The 23742-nt window shown below is 44.4% G+C and overlaps 1 protein-coding gene across 2 annotated transcripts in view; it reads right to left on the bottom strand.

Annotated features, from left to right (window-relative positions):
• CORIN (corin, serine peptidase) overlaps nt 1-23742 on the bottom strand; it is a 271828-nt gene that overhangs the window by 122404 nt on the left and 125682 nt on the right. For both annotated transcript variants that reach the window (XM_066573119.1, XM_066573118.1), the window contains exon 4: nt 19975-20185. In XM_066573119.1, the coding sequence (XP_066429216.1) occupies nt 19975-20185 (211 nt within the window). The remainder of the gene's footprint in view (nt 1-19974; nt 20186-23742) is intronic.

Raw genomic sequence — 23742 nt, 5'->3', positions numbered from 1 at the left:
AAAAATGTTATTTTTCATAAAACAAACCATGTCATGACCTTGGAAGACGTCTAAGGTCACTAAAGTAATTAGAAGAATTTGGAGAACTATACGCTTTCCCTATTCCTCGACCCAACCTCCATGTTCTGATCTCTTTTTTTCGTATGTCTTTGAGATTGGTAGTTTTTCATCAAACCTGTGATATTTCTGCCTCTACGTTTTTTATATTTTTAGAATTGGTTTCGTCTTGTATTATCACACAATCTTGTTTGTGCCAAATCAAATTTCTTTTAACAGTACATACTTGAAGAGAAGAAAGTAGTTCCATGCTGTGTATGGTATTTGGAAAAAATGTTTTATGTCACAAAACAAGCATGAAAGTAAAGAAGATCAAAAATGATGTACGGAGGTGTAATACACAGATATTATATATTTCAGTTCTGGGTAGTAGTAAAATTTGAAATGGGACTCCATTTCACCAAGACCCTTTTCAAGAATATGAAAGTTCAGATCTTTCATTGTTTCCCATTATTTTTGTCTCTACTCTGTCCTTTGTGTCTTTTTTTCCTTTTCTTGGCCTTCCAGTGACCTACATTCAGTTCTACACTGGCCTCTTTCATCTCTTCCATTTTCGACAGTGATCACTTTCAGCATCTCAATTTTGAAAGAATATTGCCTACCTTGACTGTTGGGCCTCGTAGCAGAGGCTATGCCTACTAATTGGATTGTTCCATTGATAGGCAACAGCAGGGTCGTAGCTAAAGGCTCATGGGCCCAGGTGCAAAAGTTTATCTTGGGGACCCCCAACTTCTCTTAACCCCTTAATGCAGAGGCATAACTTGAGGCTTCTGGGACCCAATGCAAAACCTGGCCCCCAACCATAATGCTTTATTTATAGCACTAGGCTACCTATATGGAGAAGAGAGGCCTTATGGACCCACTAAGGCTCCTGGGCACAGGTGCAACCACATCCCCTGCATCCCCTATAGTTATGCCAGTGGGCAACAGGCCAGGACTTGTAATCTGCCATACCGAGCAAATTGATGGTGTACTGGTCAATGGCCAAGCCTCCATTTTGAAACTGAAATTACACAACATAGTTTCTAAAGGTGCTTTTAGACGGAATAAGTATTGTTAAAAAAAATCAATAAACCGAGCGAAAGTGAATGGTAATTGTTCGCTCTAAATGCAAGCCAAGGACTGAACGGCAAACGAGAATCATTCACTTATCACTCATCGTTCATTTTATGCAGGCATAAAAATAATCATTGCTACGTTCACTCACTTATGTGAAACACTGAACGATTCTTGTTGCATGAGTAAGCGAGGAATATGCCTGTCTAAAAAGGCTGCACAAGAGCAAACAAGCTAGTGATGACATCACTCGCAGAACCCCGCACAGAAACGTCACTAACCCGCCGCCGGCTCCGGTCTGCGCTTGCACATAAAAGATCCGGAGCTGCGGGGCGTGGGTGAGTACGTGCTGCTCTCTGCAGGCGCTCGGGTCGAGTCCCGCAGCGAGAATTCTCGCTGCTGGATCCGACCCGGCTGTCTGCAGGCAGCCTAAGGCTAGAAGGGGTGAAAGACTGCAGTAATGTCGTGGACCTGCACCCAGTATTTCAGTGAGAATCTTAAAAATAGAAATTAAATGCAAAGGAGATAAGAAAGGAGTGTGGAGAGCTCTATTAACATAATCCCTCCACCCCCAGCATTGTCTATGCTCCTGCCACTCTGAGAGGCGTGAAAATGAGAATACTTCTGCCAGTGGGGTAAGGTTTGGAAGGGATATAATGCCCCTTCCAGTGGGGGTTAGATGGTTAGAGGGACAATTCTGCAGGGTTTATAGTGCTCTGCAGAGCATCTGTGTAGAACTGGTATCTGACCATTATACAGTCACCGCATGGTGGTATTATGAATTATATGTGTGCTTGTGCAATGGTAGCATGTGGTTGTTGTTAGCTGTTGAGTCGGTCACGACCCTTGCTGACCCTAAAAGTGAGCTCCCTCTATGTTTTTCGGTTTTGCACTGCTTCTTTCAGTTGGCTGATATCCATGCCAGTATCAGCTCTGACAGTATCAAGCTATTGTGTTCTTTGGCGGCCCTTCTTTGGAAGCATACACTTGTATATTGTCTGAAAAAGCAATGTCCTTGACCCTGTGATTGTCACAGCAGTAAGTATATACCCATTGTGTCACAAACCGATCTCGCTTGGGGCTTCTTCCAAGGGCAGCATGTCAAGTCTCCTGGTTTTCACCTTTTAAACCAGATCTGGTCTTCACTACAGGGGCCCTCAGGCCGTTATCCCTGAAGTAGTTTTTGTATTGTGGCAGCTGATGTAAACTGATCAGGGTAACAGTAAGGCTGTGATTTCTACAGCAGAAGACCTGCGATTAGAGATGAGCGAGCGTACTTCGGGTGTTTTTGCACTTGAGCACTGCTGTTTCCGAGTAACTGACTACTCAGACGAAAAGATTCGGGGGGCGCCGGAGGGCGGGGGGTTGCAGAGGGGAGTGGGGGGGGGGAGAGAGAGAGCTCCCCCTGTTCTCCACTGCTACCCCCCACTCCACCACGCCCCCCCCCCCGACCCCCGGCGCCCCCCGAATCTTTTTGTTCGAGTAGTCAGTTACTCGGAAAACGCGGTGTTCGAGTGCAAAAACACCCGAACCGAGTACGCTCGCTCATCTCTACCTGCGATCATTCACAGAAAGCGATTGTGAATAATTGCGGAAGATCGCGGATCTACGTGTATGAATAACGTATTGTCCGGACAGACAGTAAGATATCTCACTCCTCTCCAGCTGACATTCCGGCTTTTCTATCTATTTTCCTATGAAGTATCGAGTGTTTCTGCCGCTCATATGCAATGTTAATTGCGTATAGGCGACGGAATACTCGCATCCATTGACCTCAATAGAGGCCGTGTGCATGGAATCCATGCTAAAATAGAGCATAATGTGATTTTTCTTCTGCTCGCACAATATGCAATTCATACTTGCGGATGTGAAGGAAATTTTGAAAATACACGCCTTTCAACGCCCGCGTTTTACTGTGGATCTTCTGCGTAGACGGCAATCATGGAATGCTCAATTAAAATCCGTTTGTGTGAGACTCCCCTAACATCGTACAAGAGGAACAGGCAGAGATGTGGTTGTGAAACAGAGCGGAGACAGAGATGGAGTTCTTGCATAACAGTATAACAAGCCAAGAGTCAGGCAGTAGACAGCTTAAGAATGGTCCAGGACCAAGACAAGGTCAGCAATAGGGAAGATGGGAAAGCTGGGTAGATCAGGCACAGGTCAAGTCACAAATCAGTCACAACAAGAGAACACCTTTACATACTAAACTGGACTAATTACCCGAGTGCCCTCCACTGGGGAAGGCTAGCCTAAATAATCAGAGGCTTGTCCAAGTTGGGCAGAGATCAAAAAGCTGGGTGTGCACCAGGGATATGGTGTCAGGCACAGATTACACAAAGAACAAGGTGCTGGCCGGGACTGACAGCAGGAGGAGTTAAAGGGGTTGTCCCGCGCCGAAACGGGTTTTGGTTTTTTTTCAACAGCCCCCCCGTTCGGCGCGAGACAACCCCGATGCAGGGGTTAAACAAGAACACCGGACAGCGCTTACCTGAATCCCCGCGCTTCGGTGACTTCTTACTTACCTGCTGAAGATGGCCGCCGGGATCTTCTCCCTCGGTGGACCGCAGGGCTTCTGTGCGGTCCATTGCCGATTCCAGCCTCCTGATTGGCTGGAATCGGCACGTGACGGGGCGGAGCTACACGGAGCTACACGGAGCCCCATTGAGAAAAGAAGAAGACCCGGACTGCGCAAGCGCGTCTAATTTGGCGATTAGACGCTGAAAATTAGACGGCTCCATGGAAACGAGGACGCTAGCAACGGAACAGGTAAGTGAAAAATTTCTTATAACTTCTGTATGGCTCATAATTAATGCACAATGTACATTACAAAGTGCATTAATATGGCCATACAGAAGTGTATAGACCCACTTTGTTTCGCGGGACAACCCCTTTAAGGGATGCTGTCGACCACTTATAGCATCCATGACATTGATCAGGCTTTTCTATACTACATTTTTATTTTCTTTCTTGTGTGGATTATGTATTTACAGGTTGCCACAGGAGGTGGTGAGTTCTCCTTCAATGGAAGTCTTCCAACAGAGACTGGACAGACATCTGTCTGGGATGACTTAGTGATCCTGCATTGAGCAGAGGGTTGGATCTGATGGCCCTGGAGGTCCCTTCCAACTCTACCATTCTATGAATGTTGTGGAGAGGGGTCTAAGCAAAGCAAAATTTCCTGCCGCATGCATTGCATGTTGCTATTTATCCACGATATGGTGGGCCAGTATTATATGTGTGCTGGCAGGGTTTGTGTGCCCGGGCTGCTTTTTAATCCCAGTCTGGCTTCTGTTTCTGTGTATCATAGATGTAGAGAAAACAAATCCAGTAAACAACATACCCAAATATCATATTAGGAATCTCATACACAGAAGTTGATGTTTGGTTGGATCTCATCGAAGTTCTGTGTAGGTGGTTACATTGAGGATGGAAGCATGTTCCTGAGTAGGGTTACATATAGATCATAAACGTGCACATCTGTGGACCATTACACATATTGGGAAGGTCTAGTTAAATAAGATGAGACATGAAGTTCCAACAGATGTTACAGAACATCTCGGCCTGCGAGACACAGAGCTTTCTCATGTCACAGGTTACACAAACCAACCGAGTTACTAGGGAGACCAAGTAAATATGGAAAGGATGCAGTCAATGAATATGTTCTAACGTTGTATACAACGTTGGGAATACGTTATATAAACAGGTAGTATAAAATGTCCTACTGTTTATTTTAGTTACTTGGCGTGGGAACTTGGCAGGTTGGCAATTAGAAGTACATTAGTCTCAGCAGATGATGTTTTAAGTAATGAACTCAATGTGGGTGCAAGAGAAAGATTAGGTAAGAATCCAGAGAAATGAGCATGGGGGATCGGCACTTGTTCTGAGAGACTCATGGGTCTCTTATATGCATTGGCCTTGACATATGTATGCATTGTAGCATATTAGGTTGATCTAGACAAGATTTCCCAATCCTTATCTAAATCAATCTAATAAATTATATATGTCAATCTTTTTATCTTTAAGTAAAACCTGGACATAGAAGTCTTATTTCGGAGAACCCAGATCAAGTTGCTAAGGTTCGTTTACATGGGCAGATGTTCATATGAACATGCATTTGCTTGATCAGCCCACTTGAATATGCCCACGGTCAGTCAGCGAATAAGTAAACACTCAACCGTCCATGGATTGGAAGTTTTACGCTGGCATAACAATGCTTAACAGAACAGCTCCCGATGCAAACAGAGATGTGCTTCCAATGAATGCTATTGATTTCTGTTTGTGGATAACGGTAGACCCAGGTAAAAGGACCTTTAGACCCCACACTTAATTTAGACTCCAGACCCCAAGAGGATTCAAACCCCAGACTTAATTCTCTGTTATAAAAGAAACATTCCTGGATACAGAGAAATCTGCGGAGGAATTTCTCCGGACAAGTCTCCCTGCACACGGGTCCCTTGTGGCGGGCAAGAGAGAAGTGTAAGTCTTTGAGGAGGTAGTAGAAGTGGAAGCCATAGTAATAGCTGGTACGGTCACCTCTTCTGGTCCTATGTAAGAATCTGAGCTTCATGGCTCCTCAGTCCTCTCCCCAGGTGGGGTTGAAGCAGGAGAAATTTGTGGCACCAAGTTCTGGCTTGTCACCCCAGTGGGCTTGGCAGTGGGTACCCAGCTGGAATTCCCATCAGAACTGTGGTTGCAATCTCGCCTGCAGGGGTGCTCTCAGTGGTCTGCTAGTAGGCGGTTTCAGGTGTCTCCCTCACCAGTCTGAGTAGCTCTTCCCCTGGGCGGTCTCTGCTGCTGTTCTGCAATGGAGATGTCCCCCCCCTCCCCCTACTTGTCCCACACCTATGGTGGGAACTTCATGGCGGGAAAGCTTAGTGGGCTTTACTGTCTTTTGAGAGGAAGAAGGCTGAGCTCCATTCTTTATCTTCTGCCACAATCAGAGATTAAAAATAGGCAAAAGTCCGGGCACTGATGGCTTCACGTCTAGGTTCTATAGAGCCTGTGTGGATCTCATAGCCCTGATACTCTGCGAGGCCTTTAATGAAGTCTTAGGGAGCTGTCCGTTCCCATGTCATGCGTTACAGGCAATTCTCACAGTTAGGTAGAGCACATACAGCAAAGAGACCCCTATGTCTTCTTTCAGTTGATGCCAAGAAGATGTTTGACCAGGTCAGCTGAGCATTTTTAGAAACTACCCTAGTGAAGATAGGTCTAGGTGACAGAACATGGAACTAGATACTAGAACTGTATGACAGTCCTATAGCGCAGGTTCGAGTAAACGGGAAACTCTCAGCCAATTAACATCAAGAACGGAACACTGTCTCCCACCCTGTATGTCCTAGTCATGGAACAATCATTTGAATTAAATTATGAACCTATGTACTCTACCCTAGTAAAAAAATTAGAAAGAAGGTGCCCATTAACGCTCATGGTTCGGTTGAATCAATACCAATAAGATGAACTCCCTACCTAAATTTCTGTACCTCTTCCAAACCCTACCCATACAGATCCCATGGATTTTCTTCCTTAAACTAAGACGAGTGGCGACATGCGTTTTATGGGGAGAGTCTAGATCACACCTGAGTTATAAACTCCTCACCCAGCGAAAGGAAGGTGGAGGGACAGGATTACCAGATATGCTTCTCTATTATAGAGCTGCAATCTGCAAGACCATATTGGACCTCTTACATAGGAGGGCACCCAAGCTATGGGTTGAACTAGAGTAAAACGCTGCTCCTTGTTGAGCTCAGGGCCTCTTCTGGCTTAGGAAAGGGGGGGGGGGTCTGGGACATCAGGGCATATGGGTCTCGCCTTTCCTAAATTCACTCCTGAGGATATGGGATGACTGCACGCAGAGGAGTGGTCTGATAAACACTCCCAGTCCATGGACCCCACTATTAGGGAACCCAGATTTCCCGCTGGGAAACTTGGGTTTGACACTCCCCGAAAGACTGGAGACTCACACCCCTAGAATTCAAGACTTTGTCCAGGAGAATGGAATTAAACCACTAGCCACACTGCTGGGCGCTGGTGGTCCCATGGCAGGTACATGGTTTCAATATTTACAGATATGCCATTTTATACGAGCTCAGGGACCGCTCTCAGATTTGACTGTTCCACCCACGTCGTTCGAGGATTGGTGCTCTATTCCCCCGGGGCTCAAGGGGTGATATCTCCACAGTCTATGGTATCTTAGTGGCTGGGGAGGTTTGGGACACTGAACTGAGGCTCAGGGACCAATATGGAAAATAATTAAACCAACCCCTGTCAGATGATGACTGGACTAAAGCTTTAACCCTAACACACAAAATGTCAGTATCGGGCAAGCATCATCAGTTGAACTATAAGCTTTTAACTACGTGGTACCACATTCCGGTCCGCTTGGCTGGAATGTACCTGGGATTGTCTGACAGATGCTGAAAACCTTTGGAGGAGGCGGTACATTCATACACATCTGGTGGCCTTGTCCATGTATTGCTGGCTTGTGGTCAGAGATATCAGCTCTGTATAATTTCCTGAAGCGGGGCTCCCTAGTTCTCACCCCGGAGATTGCTCTTTTATCAATCCTACTGGGTTCAATTATAAGTCAATTAGGGAAACATCCTCAGATTCTCTCTCTCTTGACCATCAGGGCGGTGATTCCTGGCTCTGGAAGTCCCAGATCTCATCGACTCGTATGAGCTGGGCAACAGCCTTAGATGAAATTAGCCACATGGAATAACTCAGGGCTAAGGATGACGATAAATGGACGGCATTCTACACAACATGGGAGATCTGCATGACGTTCCTTATGTCAAAAGGATATGACCAGTGGCTTGTGAATGGGATCTTACCTACTCAATAGAAGGACAGGGTTTGTTTCGCTGAAGTCAGTTGGAGGTGTCCTTTCTTTCTTTTTCTCTTTCTCTTCTTCTTCTCCCCTCTCTTTCCTTTTCCCTACTCCCTGATATTTCCCCACTTGTAATATGCCCTCCTCATCCCCTCTTCCTCCTCTCATCACCAAGGGTATCACATGAACCCCCAATTCCCTCCCCCCCCCCTTTCTATCCCATTCTTACCGCCCCATATAGTGTTTTCCCTACGGGAATTTTGATTTCAGGAATATTAAGATTTATTATAAATTATTTAGACGGGTTTACAATTTTTTGCAATACACTCACCCTTGCTCCTTCCAATTGTTAACCGAGCTTTAACACAGTCAGTTGGGTATTAGCCTCTCTGTATGCCATGTAAAAGTCTCTAATAAAAACAGATTTTGACTTAAATATCTATTTAACCTAATGAGGTCCAGATGTGCTCTGTATTAATGGAACTGCGCAGCGTATTGCGCATTTGTGCACGGATTGAGCACGCATCTGTACACCACCCATAGACCTTTAAGGGGATCTTTGTGGCGCAAATACACTGGAAAATAGAGCATGTCCTACACAGGAAATGTGGATGAACCCATTGATATCAATGGGTTCTATTCTCTGCATACTGTGTCTGCAAACACGCCTATGTGAAAGAGCCCTTACAGTCAGCAGCAGACAAGGCCACCAACGACCAAAATTTGAGAGGAAAGCTAAAGTGCAATTTTTAAGCATAGGGACTGCAATTGCTGGATCACAAAATCAGCTGCTTTATTAGGCCTCATTCAGACGAGTGCTTTTTTTTTGCGCTGCTAGCAGCGCACAGTATGTGCCTCTACTAGGAACCAATAGGTTCCAATAGAAGAGTTTACATGAGAGAATGTTAGGCGCGCGAAACGGCGTGCATCTAACAAAGAGGTCGCATGAAGCTCCATTGTGCGCACAAAAGATAGGACCTGTCCTATCTTTGGTGCGAGCTGCGCAGGAGTTTCCATTGACTTCTATGGGAGCAGAAGTTTATGAAAACTTCTGTGCAGGAAAAGAAGATTTCTGTGGGCCAAGGGAATACCCTGCTGCTTACAGCTGGACATTTAAAACTTGCTGCCCAGAAGCACATTTTAAATGTCCCGCTGTAAACTCCTTTTAGTCCCCATGTGGATGAGGGGACTCACAGAGGGTTCCCTTAATCTCTGCGGGAACAGAAACTTACAATGGGACATTTAAAATGTGCTTCTGGGCAGCATGTTTTAAATGCCCTACTGTAAGCAGCGGGGTATTCTTCCAGCTCCGCTGCTGTGCAATTTCCCAGCTGCAGGGGGCAGTAGGGGACTCTCTCCAGCTCTCTCTCCAAGGGATTTCCCTATAGTGGGGAGAGAGAGGGGGTTGGGGTTTACAGGGTTTCCCCAAGAGGGTGTGAGGAGGGGCGTGGCAAGAGGGATCCACCCTCTAGCCCCACCCCCTGTATATTTGCTATGGGGAATCTCTGTGAGAAGCCCTATAGCCCCACGCAGTATATCTAACCCCACCCCTCTCTAGCCCTGCCCCTCTCTCTGCGCTATGGGGATATTCCAGCAGGGAGAGAGAGAAGGGGCTGTGGATTAATCCCCCATATGAGAGAGAGAGTGGAACTATGGAGGATTAACCCAGAGCAGGGAGAGAGAGAACGGGACTATGAATTAATCCCCCCATAGCAGCTGCTCCAGTGAATGGGCAATTTTCATGCGCATGAAGCTCGGGTCTTCTGCGCATGAAACATTGGTCATTCACACGATTTTTCCACCTGCGAGCGGTGATCTTTTTGCACAGCTATTTGTGTAGTGCAAACACGCTTGTCTGAATGAGGCCTTAGTCACCACTAAAGACCTGTATCTGCAGGCAGTCCTGCACCTATGACTGGTCGGTAAATGATATGGTATGTTCATGCAGTGAGGGATGCTGCACAACCTTTTTAATTGCTCTTATATACAATTTGTATATCTCTAGTGAAAGTTCAGGTATCCCTGGAATACTGCTCTTCATGTAAACTGGAGTATTCGCCAACAGCACCCAAAACAGACCCAGCAGGGTGAGGTGGGAAACATGCAAAGCCACCGGTTAAGGAACCTGAACCCAGACTCGCAGCAGTAGTCCACAAAAAGTATAGATAAGTGGCAGCAGGGGCATAACTAAAGGCTCAGGGACCCTGATGCAAAACGTGAGCTGGGCCCCCCTCTATCTATATCTGTACCCGTACCCATACCTAAACCATGCTGCACAGAGACATAACTTGAAGCTTCTGGGCCCCAATGCAAAATCTGTAACAGGGCCCCAACTATAATGCTTTATTCATAGGACTGGGCTCCCTATATGGAGACGAGAGGCCTCATGGGCCCCCTAAGGCTCCTGGGCATGGGTGCAACCCCATCCCCTGCACCCTCTATAGTTACGCCCCTGAGTGGCAGCATAGATGGTGCAATATTGTAGTAAAAAGGTTTTATTTAATCCATATTATAAAGCAACGTTTCGGCCTATGTTTGCCTTTTTCAAACTATTTTATCATAATATTGCACCACCTATGCTGCCACTTATCTATATTTTTTGTGGACTTGTCTCTGTGACTGATCAGTATTTTACTAGAAAGCATTTAGTATCTACAGAATTTGGTGCTGGTAATGACTACGTGCAATTAATAAAAGGCAAGTCTTAAAATGCATTCGAAAGCCATTGTTTTTTTCTGTTCCATCAAAGCACTATTACTAATAGTACAATTTACATGGAAACTGTGAGAACATCAATAGAACCACCCATAATGCATGGACCATGTAGCAGAGATATGTGGCGCATTGCACCACCAGAAACACTGGTACTATAATTTCCTATAACTCAGCAGTCCTAACAAAACACACTGACCTACCACCACCACAGAGATCCGGTGGGCTGAAAGACCTGTGGTGATGTTACTGCTGTGGGAGGAGCCAAGTTATGTTTGTCTTGTGTGGTAATCAGGCTACTGTGAGTGTTATGTGCCACCAGAAATACTGCTACTATAATGCCCTAATAATTACTTGTATTCTTAGGTTTATGAGCTGCAACTTCTTTCTTCATTTCCCATCAAAGATTTTGGTGTTCAAGTCAGGTAATTGTGATGGCCTTCCAGAATCTATCAGTATGTCTTCTGAAAACAAGCCTTGGTGAATTTTGAGGTATGCTTGGGATTATTGTCCCATTAGAAGGTCCAATAATGCTCAAGCTTCAGCTTCCTCACAGAAGACGTGATGCTTTCTCCTAGGCTTTCTTGATCCTTGATTGAAACCATCTTGCCCTTCACTGTAGGCAGGGTGCTATTTTCAAGGTATGTTGTATTCTTCCATCATTAGACATATCGCTGATGTGACAGAAAAATTCCAATTTTGTTTCATCGCTCCACAGAACAGATTCCCCAAACTTATGTAACTTATTTATATGGTTTTGAGCATATTGGACCCAACTGTTCTTGTGCTTTTGGGTCAATAGAGCTATACGTTTTGGAATTTGGGCATGAAGATCTTCAGCATTTAGTATATGCCATATGGTGCAAAAGGAAGTGTCTGCTGCCCCCAACTCTTGCTGATGGTCTTCGAGGGTCACTCGAGGGTTTTTGACCACCTGCCTTCTCAGGAATTTGCTGGCAGACGGTGATAGCTTCTTCTCTCTGCCAATGTCCAGGTAGTGTAGCCAGTGATCCTTTAACTTTGAAGTTGCAAACTTTGTTCCAACTATATCTGTGGGAATATTCAGTGCCTTTGCTATCTTTTTTTATTTCCTTTTCCTCGTTTGTGCAAGGCAATAATCTCTTCTCTTAACTTTTTGGACCACACTCTAATATGCAATTAAATGTAACAGTCAACAAAGCCCTAGAGTGGTGGTATCGAACCTATGGCACTCGTGCCAGAGGCAGCACGCGAAGCCCTCGCTGCTGGCACGCGCCGCCATCAGCCGCTCACCACTTTAGTGAATATCGGCAGTGGTTGCGGCTCCCCTGCCAGCATTTACTCAGCTGCGCTGCTAGCGGCACTGATCCCCGTACACACTGTGACGTCAGTGTGCAGCTGGGATCCTTCTCCTCTTAGGTTCCGCGAGAGCTGGGGGAGGAGGCGTCCAGCAGCACACTGACGTCACAGTGTGCACCCGGGATCATCGCTGAGCAGAGGAGCAGCGGAGCTTCCACGAGGAGGAGTATGTGGGTCTCGGGGGGGGGGGGGGGGAGGGGGCGCTGTGGGATGTCACTATTACACTGGAGGCCACTGTGCAGTGTCAATATGATACTGGGAGCCGCTGTGGGGTGTCACTATTATACTGGGGGCCACTGTGGGGTGTCACTATTATACTGGGACTGTCAGAATTCCCGAGAGAAAGTCCTGCAGCACACCATATGCATGCACTAACTGTGCAGAGGTTCCAGAGCAATGCCAAGCCACCTATGGGACCATGGATCTCCAGTCCCAAACGTACTCAGTCAAATTCCAATAAGGCGACAGCATCAATGGTGTGGAAAACCATAGAATTGAATTTATTGCTCCATAAAAATGATGACGTTTCGACTATATTAGTCTTTATCAAGCCAGTATTATACTGGGGGCCGCTGTGGGGAGGTCACTATTATACTGGGGGGCACTGGGGGGGGGTCACTTATCGCTGGGGCCGCTGGGGGAGTCACTTATTGCTGGGGTCGCTGATGGGGTCCCTATTACCGCTGTGGTCACTGGGGGGTCACTATTACCACTGGGAGGTGGTCACTATTACCGCTAGGGTATGTTTCCATGTGGCAGAAATGGGCAGGGCTGTTTTAAAATAGACAGGGTGCAGATTTTGACTGCTTTTTGGATGCAGAAATGCTGCAGAATTTTCCACAGAAATTTCCGTGGCAAATTCTGCAGCATTTCTACATTCAAAAAGCAGTTAAAATCTTCACGCTGTCTATTTTAAAGCAGCCCTGTCCTTTTTAGAATGACGGAGGTAAAAATATACGTTGTGATAAGCCCCTGACGTGTTAGGACTTTGCGATAAATAAGTGGGGTTTGGGTTGCAGTTTGGGCACTCCGTCTCTAAAAGGTTCGCCATCACTGCCCTAGACAGTCCAAGCATCTGAAATGTTTTATCTCAAGCACACCTGTTGCAACTAATGAAACCTTTGATTAGTAGCATCAGATGTGGTTGAAACACCTCATTTGTAAATGAGTGCTGTTATTGCATGAGGGATCCTATTCAGGGGGTTGTATAATTCTAAGACTGCAGTAGCCATTAGAAGTGGCTTTTGTGGTAATTTTCTTTTTTGGCAAACAACTGAAAAATGTATAAATTTGGCAAATAAAGCTCATTTGCAATGGGGATTGAATAATTTTGATTGCATCTGTATCAATATTATTATGCACTAAATACAATTATAACAAATGTTTAATGCATCAAAACATGTCCTAATATATAGTATGAAACCTGTTCTACAGAACAATGGTTAACTTTGAATTTGAGGTGCATGATGTCTGTCCTACATCTGTAATCTAGACGCACAGCACAGGACACTCACCTAACACTTATGTTCCCGATCAGCTCCCCAGGGGGGCTATGAACATAGACATTTACTGCAAAATGACTACGTACTATAGCAGGCTGTGCCAAGAGTAAAGGCCCATTTAGACACAATTTTTTGAGCTATAATCTTTGCGTGTAAATGTGCCCATCTTTCAGTTTTCTGCTGAATGTCGGACTTCAGTTCAACTTGAAATCCGTCGTTCAGCAGAACAGCTGATAAGATGGACCACACATTGTGCTCTGCCTGGGGACCGCTGATAACAGCTGCTTACATTGTCTCAGCTGTAATCAGCTGTCAGCCTCGCCAGCAGAACAGAAGGAATTTATGCAGAGAACAGCGGGCAGTCCTCTGAATAAATTCAGCTCCTGGTGGTTCACATGCTACTAATTGGTACTAATAAGCATTAGTACCAATTAGTAGATTATGCAAAATGATCGCTCCATCTTTTGAGCGATCATCTTTGTGTCTATATGCATCTTAAGTCTAACGTATACAGTGTTACCCCAGAGGAAGGTACTGGAAATATTTAATGTAAATAGCAAAGGTGTTTGAACAATGGATCTTCACTATGTTAGTCATTTGTTTGCTTCTGTTTTACATTATATAACTATTGATATTAGAAGAACAATTAGGAGACTCTGAAAAAAAATAATTTTCCAAGTTACAGAGTTGTTCTCAACTTTTTAATTAGACTTGTCAGCACCGTAATCATAATGCCATTTGTCTAATTGGATAGAACATAAAAATAACTTGCTGCTATTGTCAGTGTCCCAGGATGGATGGGCTCAGATCATACACTCATCGCTGACACTTAATGAAACCTGACGTGTATGAGACATGTAGCAGCGAGATTTCATTATGTTCTAGTGTAAAACGAACAAAGTAGTGTCCTTCACAGAAAGGTCAAACAACACGTATCACAATAAAAACTCGGTTGTGCCATCTTTTAATTACAGGTAAATGAAAATATTCTCATCAACAGTCAATTAAGATCATCCCCCCTGAAGAAACTGAGACCAATGACATTCAATGTTGTAGGGATCGTCCAGCTCTGAAAGATTGATGATCACCTATCTTCCAGCAAGAGGAACCCTGACCAATCAATACTTCGTTGGGCTACTGTTTCGGTATATGGAGCAGAAACAGATAGCTACATACACTTGGCAGTGGTTCAGTGAGTGATAGGAGCTGTGCCTGTAATACCCTGCTGGGCCACTGCACAAATGTATAAAGCTGTCTACTTGCTTCTCCATACACCGAAAGAGGGGCCATCAAACTGATTGGCCAGGTTCCTGGGAAGCAGACCCTCACAATCAGCTATTAATTAGCTAACCTGAGGATAGGTTGTAAATCTATTACAGCCTGGAAAAGACATTTAATACCAGAGACTTTTGCAATAAACAAAAACAGCACATTTGATCCCACAATGTAATAAATTGCCCCATCCAACTTTTATATTAAAACACAGAAGAACTTGTTCCTAACTTGCACACATGAACAAGCCCTTACATTCTCAGCAAAATAAGAATTATGGGGCAGATGTACTAATACTGTCCAATAGTTAGACAGTTTTTGGAGAGTATTTTTAGATAACCTTTTAGAATAAGCTGCATGTGTGTGCTTGTACATGAGGACTAACACTATTTCTAACCATTTTATGAGCTTATCCTGTATTTTTCCCCATTTAGCCATCTGCTGGGTGTACATCTGATTCTCCATGTTCTCAGAACTGGTGAGAGGAGCCTCTACTGTGCTATGTTCTATAGACTGTACACAGAGAACTGGAGATTCTGGTCTCTGTCTGTTACACATGCAAACACACACAGACATAGCCTCATTATACTGCAGTGTACAGCAAGATTTAGCAGTGTACACGTGTATAAACAGCAGCAGATATCTCACAATTAGCTCTAGCATTCACATCTCTGTGTGTCACTACCTCCCCCTCCTCTCTGTATACTGTTCAATGAGCAGGATGACTCATTCCCCTGATCTGCATCCCTTGTCAAAGCAGCACGAGCAAGCAGTGGATAGCAAGGCAGATAAAAGGAAGACAGCACTTTAGCAGGACTTTTTCAGCACAAAACCTTATTTTAGGTAAATAAAGCAAACAGCAGTTTTGCTAATTATCCCATTGGTTATCTTCAAGCACACAAATGTTCCAGATTTATCACAACTACTCTGCTATATGATAAATCTGGCATATATATTAGGCTGTCTGGTCTAACTTTATACTTCCTATTAGTTGACTTAGTATTATGGTACAATTTGGTACAATTTTTGGTGCATTTTTTTGCACTTCACTTTTGGACACTCCCTTTTTTACAAAGCCATGCCCCTTTGTTGGATAAGTTGCAAAAAAGTATCCTAAAGTATCGAAAACACATGATAAATGTGGAACAAATCATGTAAGACAGTTTTCTAGTGTAATTTCCAACAGAACTGTCAATTTTTCAACAGTAAATCTACTCTTATATGTCAGAGAAGTAAATAATTGAACAACTTTGACATGAGAACATAACAGCCAAAAGTTAATTGACAAATAGTAATTGTGACATTTTCTTGACTTTTCTTATTTTGGCATCCAGAAAAACCTGAAAAAAACATCCTCTTTAATTTTGGTGGTGATTTCAAAGAACCAAAAAAAAAAACTAAAGGAAATAATTAAAATTAACATAAATTCGAAACATTCCAAGATTTGTATAATCCAATTGTGCAGTAAACTAATTTCAACAATGGCTGTGTCCAATAAAGAGTCTACAGACAGCCAACCGCAAAATGAAACGGAGATGGTTCCGTAGAGACAATGAAGAGAATCATAGACAATACTGTTTGTTGTTCGGCATTTTCCACACTTCTTCTGCCTTGTGCTGTGTAGTTTATGGATATGTTATACAAATATATGGGGTTTGTGGCCACAAAAGCCAAGGCAGGAAAAAGAATGACATTGGTCAACATTGAAAATATTTCTGACCTGAAAATAGGTATTTCAACATGCAAAAAAATAAAATGATCTTTAAAAGTCCTAGTTAGCTCTCTGTTCCAAGATATAGCCCATTTAATATGATACAGTGGTATTAACCCTTTGCAATCCAATATAACCTTCCCAACCCTTACGATAGGGAACAGGTGGAGGCCCCAATCGACATAGAGGAAGTTCAACAAGCTATAGAAGAAATGTCGTTAAACAAATCCCCCGACCGGATGGCATCCCTTTAGAAAATATAATAAACCCTGGGCAATAGCGTCTTTAGACACAAAGAAGGCATTCGATTCACTGGAATGGAATTTTCTAGAAGTTTGCCTGACCCGTTTTGGCTTTGGGCCACAATTTCTAAGATGGATCAAGCTATTATATAAGTCACCCATGGCAAACGTAATAGTTAATGGTATACCATCAATGAAATTCCCGCTATCACGGGGAACACGCCAGGGATGTCCACTATCCCCAGCTCTATTTGCGATAGAAGCACTAGCCATCCGTCTACGTAACACCCCTACTGTGACAGGAGTGCAATGGGAGGTCAGAGAAAGTAAAATCCGACTATATGCAGACGACATGATCTTATATCTCTGCAACCCTGAACACTCATTCCCACAAGCCCTAGAAATAATAAACAGTTTTTCCGAATACTCCGGATTATACATAAACTGGACCAAGTCGGCAATAATGCATATAGCCCAAGATCCCGTCACGATCCCGTGTGTACGCTCCAGTGGATTACTAGAAGTAACAAAATGTAAATACCTAGGAGTCAATATAGTACAGGATCACGAAAACACCCTGAGTGGAAATATAGATCCGCTATATGACTCAATAAGCACTAAAGTAAAGGTTTGGTCCAGACTTCCTCTCTCGGTGGCTGGGCGAATAAATTTGATAAAAATGGTGATTCAACCAAAGTTCTTGTATTCCCTACAACATATACCGGTTAAAGTACCAGAAAAATTCTTTCAAACATTAAACTCCCTGATTATTCGCTTTATCTGGGGCCAGGCCAGATCTAAATTGGGACTTGCTAAACTGCAAAGATCTAAGAAACAGGCGGGAATGGCACTACCTAATTTCAAATTATACTACTTATCGAGCCAACTACGAAATCTCTGTTCCTGGTTTACTAGGGGGGAGTTGCCACTGACGGACTATTATTGAGCCAGCGAGGTAGCGGGACAAAACTTAATTGGATTCCTGGAACACCCAGAATACACAAAACCATCTAAATTACTACCCATACATCGACTAGCCCAATCGGTGTGGCGAGTGGCCAAGGAGATCCAGCAATTCACTGACATAATGACAGACACCCCTTTGTGGGAAAACCCCACTCTGCCATCACTACAATCACTACAAGATACTAGATATTGGACTTCTCTGGGAATACAGGTACTGGGAGACATATACGAAGACAACATCGCATCATTTCTGTGATAGGATCAGCAAGTGTTTCATACTGATATCAATGGGAAACATCCCATTGTACTCTCATGAACATCATGCGGCATGTGAGTGCCATGCAATGTCTTTGAAGGCCCCATTGAAAAAAAAGGGCGAGGTGTTCCAAGGGAACGTCCACAGACAGAATATGCTGCAATTATTTTGCCTCAAAGTGATGCTACGAGGGAAAATGAATGAATTCATTATTTTCCCCAATTACTTTTTCCTATATTTTTGTATATGCTGAAAAAAAGTGCCACGGGGGCTTATTAGGAATGGAAAAGTAAAGAGTCTCTCAAGCCAACTGGTAAGACATAATAGGATGTCTATGGTTGGACAGATATGAATATTACACTACTAATGAGGTTTTTGTATAATTATAAGTTGTCTTTGTAATCGCCCATTAGCTGTTACTATATAATTAATGGCTTAAACACAGGAGCGTGATACGTCGTGATTTTGTGCATGGGGAATTCCAATGCACAGAATGCGGAAAATAGAATCTATTGATTTCAATTGGTTCTTTCTTACTTCTACTTTTGAGCCCGTTGTTTTTGTGGGTGCACAAAATAGGACCTGCCCTATCTAGGGTGTGTATGCACACCAAAGATGTTTATGGGAGGTGCACAAACACGCACATCTGCTCACCTGGGTATGCACTAAACACAGTGCATACCTGCAATCACTGCCATGGTGTTAGGGTAATTAGCCTTTTAGATCAGGGCAGGGAGAGTCCCCTGCTCATATGAACAAGCGGTGCCTGCCCAAGTACGGTCCAAATTTGCGTAGCCACGAGCGTTAAATGCACTCCTTCACTGTGCAAAAAAAGGGCTTACACAGATAAATAAATCTTGGTATTTGTATAGCGCCAACTTATTCCGCAGCGCTTTCAGGCAATAATTACTTATTACCCCCCACCAAGTTGGGTTCTCATTTTACCGACCACGGAAGGCTGAGTCAACCTTGAGCCGGCTACCTGACACATGCGGGGATCGAACTTGCAACCTTCAGGTCGTAGGCAAGAGCTTACACTCTGCGCCACACGTGGCTCCAGATGAGTGTGATATGAAATCCGCTCGTTCCCGCGCAGTTTTTTCGTGCAGTGAATTAGTGCATTTAGCGCTCCTGCCTATGCAAATACAGAACGTATTTGCACAGGCATGGATCATTCACAGGGGCGGGGAAATCACCCCGCCCTGATTTAAAAGAGTTAATTTGCCTAACGCAGTGTCAGCGCTCACAGGTATGTTCTACATTTAGCGCATACCCATGTTTGCACACCTCCCATAGACCTCTATGCAGCTCTTGGGTGCGCAAACACTCACAAGATACAGCAGGTTCTATTCTCCGCGTTATGTGTGTGAGATTCTCCAGTGTGCAAAATTGTGGCGTATCACGATCATATGTTTAAGGGCTTCTTCACACCGGCGATCGCGATATCGCTGCGTGAAAATCACAACTTCTTTCCCGCGACTTTTGAGCGTCAGCGCTGCTTTTTCTAACTAAATCATTGATGACGCTTGCGATCTTCTGACACGATTTTGCGGCGAGTTTTTTAGCGCAAAAATCAATAGGACTTTCTAATGTTAAAAATGCATTGCACAAAAATCGCAAGTTTGTGCTTTGCGATGCGATAAAAAGGAGGCTCCGTAGGGAAACATGAGAGAGAAAATAAATTAATTAATTAAAAAATCGCACATCGCAGAAAGAAAGGACATGCCGCAATTCAAAAAAAAAAAGTTATTTGTGAAAACATCCTAAATGTGAAGGAAACCATTGAAAATCATTGGTTTCATAATTTTTCATTTTACTCACTCATGCTAAAATTGCATGATTTTCCCGCCAGTGTGAAGACGCCTTAAGTCTGACAATCCTTGCAACTTGTTTTATGAAGTGGCACCAGCACAAATGTTTGACCAGAAGGTCGCTACTGGTAAGTCATGCGCTTAGTACACAAATAGTTGTGTTCACATTAGATAACATGTACTCCACAATAATAATTGAGGATTTAAGCTTCCAAATACCTGTCATCACCGTTACTGATGCATTCAGGAAGAGCCAAACTACAGCCGAACAACATGATGTGCTGATAGCAGCTGAGGCGACTGAGATAGATGAAGAACTTCAGGAACATCTCCATATCTATGCTCTTCACAAAGGAATACACCGACTTCGGGACAGTGTGGTTGTATGGCAGCAGTTGGCATTGGCTGTAAGTGATGTTTATACAGCCATCTGTAAATATAAAGTCAGTTGTTAACAAACAACATATGTCCTCCAAGCAGCTGAAATGTTGTTACAATATAAACAAAGACGAGTCAATATTGCATCTGGTTTATTGATGTTACGGTATTATGTATCACTTTACTCTCAGTTCTGTTCAGGTCGCATATTTTGTATTTCAGCCGCACTTCAGTAGCGGTGAGCGATTCCAGCGACCTGATTGGTTGTTGGGTACACACCCCCTTTGGAGATCTGCACGAGTGGGCAGCCCGTTAAATAAGCAGCAGCAGGGCCATAGAAGGGTCGGCAACTAACCCCAACATTAAACCCTAACCCTAATCCTAATCCTAACCCTTACCCTAATCCTAAACCCCAACCCTAAACCTAACCCCTAACCCCTAACCCTAACCCCAATCCTAAGGTCTCATGTCCACAGGCAAAAGAAAAATTTAAATCCGCAGAGGATTTTAACTCTTCTCCCGCCCGCGGAACCGCACCCCATAGGGATGCATTGACCACCCGCGGGTAGATAAATACCCGCGGATGGTCAATAAAAGTGAATTTTAAAAAAATGGAGCATGAAAAAAAATGCGACATGCTCCATTTTCGTGCGGGTCTCCCGCGGGGACGGCTCCCGCAGGCTTCTATTGTAGCCTATGGAAGCCGTCCGGATCCACGGGAGACCTAAAATAAGAATAACTTACCCGCAGCGGGCCGGGCACGTCTTCTCTTCCTCACGGCTGGATCTTCTTGCTTCGGCTCGGCGGATGTGCCCGGCGCATACGCGCGGCACACCGCTGACGTGCCGCCGGCGTGCTGAGTACATCCGCCGGCCGAAGAAAGAAGATTCGGCCGTGAGGAAGAGAAGACGTGCCTGGCCCGCTGCAGGTAAGTTATTCTTATTTATTCCTATTTTCAGCCCTCATGTCCGCGGGGCAGGAGGGACCCGCTACGGATTCTCCATGTAGAATCCGTAGCGGGCCTGATTTTCCCCGTGGACATGAGGCCTAAACCCTAACCCTAAACCTAACCCTAAACCTAACCCCCCTGCGGGTCTCGTGAAGTAGCACTCGTGCACATCTCCAAAGGGGGGTGTGTACCCAACAACCAATGAGGTCGCTGGAATCGCTCACCGCTACTGAAGTGCGGCTGAAATACAATACATGCGTTCAGGGCAGGTGGACGACTGATCAAGTTAGTGCCAATGTGAATAAGTTCTGATTAACTTTCCTTGCTTTCTGACCTTCAGGCTTCAGATACTACAGTATTAACAAATATATTAAAGCTCATGATCATTCAGATTCTGGCATCAAGGCAGAGCTGCTGGGTCTAACCAGACACAGATGATCTGTGAATGACACAATATGACAGCTTTCATCTGCAACTGGAGCTGCTTAGTCAACTCGGCTTACAAAGGAAATGTGCAGTTATTAAAATAGTGTATTGCTATGTACGCACCATTTACTTTCCTGATGTTTTGGGATGTAGAAAAAGCCACAAAAATGTAACAATAATAATAAAAAAGTGAAAAAAAAACTACTAATAAAATGTTTTTGTAGTCCAACTTTTGGTTCAACAACTGTTCTAGAGCAAAAAAAAAAAACTACTGTGCCATGTTGTCACACTGCAGTAAGTGATGGTATTGCGGTGCAGACTCAGGACACAATGCAGTAAACGGAGTACACAAATGTGAAAGGTTTATTTTTCGAACCAATAAAAAGGTGAAAGTGAATGCTGTTATAATTACAATCAGTCAGTTCGACTTGTACTGTAGATTTGCCTACCACTACCTACAACTAACTGGATCCCCAAACTATTAGTACTATACGTCATAAAACAGTACATAGAAAATGCAATAAAATGAATGAATGGTCTTAATATCCTAGCAACGGCGGTCTCAACTCATGTTAATATAACGATCGTCAATTCATCCTGGATGTTCAATTGGATAAAATAGTAATAACCCTTTGAATGCTTGCTACTGTCTCTATGTATGGCAGGCCTGCTGACTAACTATTTGGTTTGTAGTGGTTTATTCAAATAAGGAAGATGGAATGATACCTCTGCAGTGCCACCTATTGGATGGCAGCATTACTTCAAATCAATGTACAACTCTTTAACAAGTCTGTAAAACAATGATTGGGAATAGGAAACCAAGCCATTGATTTTAAGGAAGGCTGCCATCCAATAGGTGGCGCTGATGAGAGGTATAGTTTCATCTTCCTTATTTGCCTAAATTACCGACAGGAGCATGCATGGCATTATAAGTCTCCTTACTCACCTTAGGGAGAGATGATGCCCCTCTACCCGCGACCCACTTACCCCCCAGGTGTCTCCACACACTTTTTGGGTGCTGTCCTTAAGGAGAGACGACACCCCTCTTGACCCACGTTTGTAGTAGTGTGACACCCATTGGCTTTACTGAGGCCAGCCACACTTGCAACCCAATGATGATGAATTTTTCGATGTCCTCCTTCGGTTTTGATCCCTTTGCTTTATACTCTGTCTAGTGCTCCCACTTGGTTCTCCAAGTGGCTCATTGCCCTGAATCCCAGCATTCTGTTGAGGAGTGCAGCAGCAGCAATCCGTACAGTCCCTCGCTTGCAGTCCCCTGCTACCTACAGACTCTAGCACTCTTGCGCTGCATACTTTCGTGCTCCCAGCAACTCTCAGGCAGCACCTCTCAGTCGGACTACACTGCTATATGCCTGATTGTGGTGCATGGTTCTCCTCAACTCCCTGCTGCCTTGCCTGATAGGGGCAGAACCGGGCATGGCCTATACGGCTGGGAACCAGTTGTTACATCAAACTTACCCACCAAACTGGTGAACTCAGACAGAACCGTAGAACTGTGAAACTGACTTCATACTCGCTAACAGGTGGACTCACGGACAGACATAAACCAACAACTTACAAGCGCTCAAAACACCCACCTGCATACCTGCACACATAGCCAGATGGAATAAATATAGGATGTACAAGGTATTTGTTCATATTTTGGCCAAGATACTTAAGAACGTGAGCCCACTTTACGGGTCCTCGTTGTCTTGCGGGTCCCTACTCTAACGAGACAACTAACCCCAGAAAACCTGCCTACATGTGGTGTGATTGTCCCAACATAGACAACCCCCGTGCTGGAACCTAGAGACCTACCTAATTCTAGATGATAAAGGATCCACAGCAAGACACAGTTCACAAATACTGAAAACTGCACAGACACGCAGCAACATGTCACTGTTCACACCTATACACACTGATCAAACAGAGGAAAGACCAGCAGCCACAGCAGAGAAGCTGGTATATATGAACAGCAGACCTGGGGGATTGGCTGGCTGAAGCAATCCACACCCAGCCAGCACAATCAACCTCCCCTGTGGAGCTGTGCTGCTTTAATAGAGGGAGCGGAACATCGCTTCCTCTCTTAAAGTACTCACAGCATCTGCAGGCAATTTGGGCTTCATGAAACCATACGGGACCTCTGCTTCAGCTGTGGCAGAGGATTCCTTCATCTCTGCGGTCCCGCGGGAATGGAGGAATTCCCTGCCATAGCTGTCACAGCTATGTTAGGG

This window comes from Eleutherodactylus coqui, chromosome 7 (assembly GCF_035609145.1).
Source record: "Eleutherodactylus coqui strain aEleCoq1 chromosome 7, aEleCoq1.hap1, whole genome shotgun sequence".
Taxonomy (NCBI): domain Eukaryota; kingdom Metazoa; phylum Chordata; class Amphibia; order Anura; family Eleutherodactylidae; genus Eleutherodactylus; species Eleutherodactylus coqui.
The sequence above is the reverse complement of the archived record's forward strand: the minus strand, read 5'-3'. Positions and strand labels throughout refer to the sequence as shown.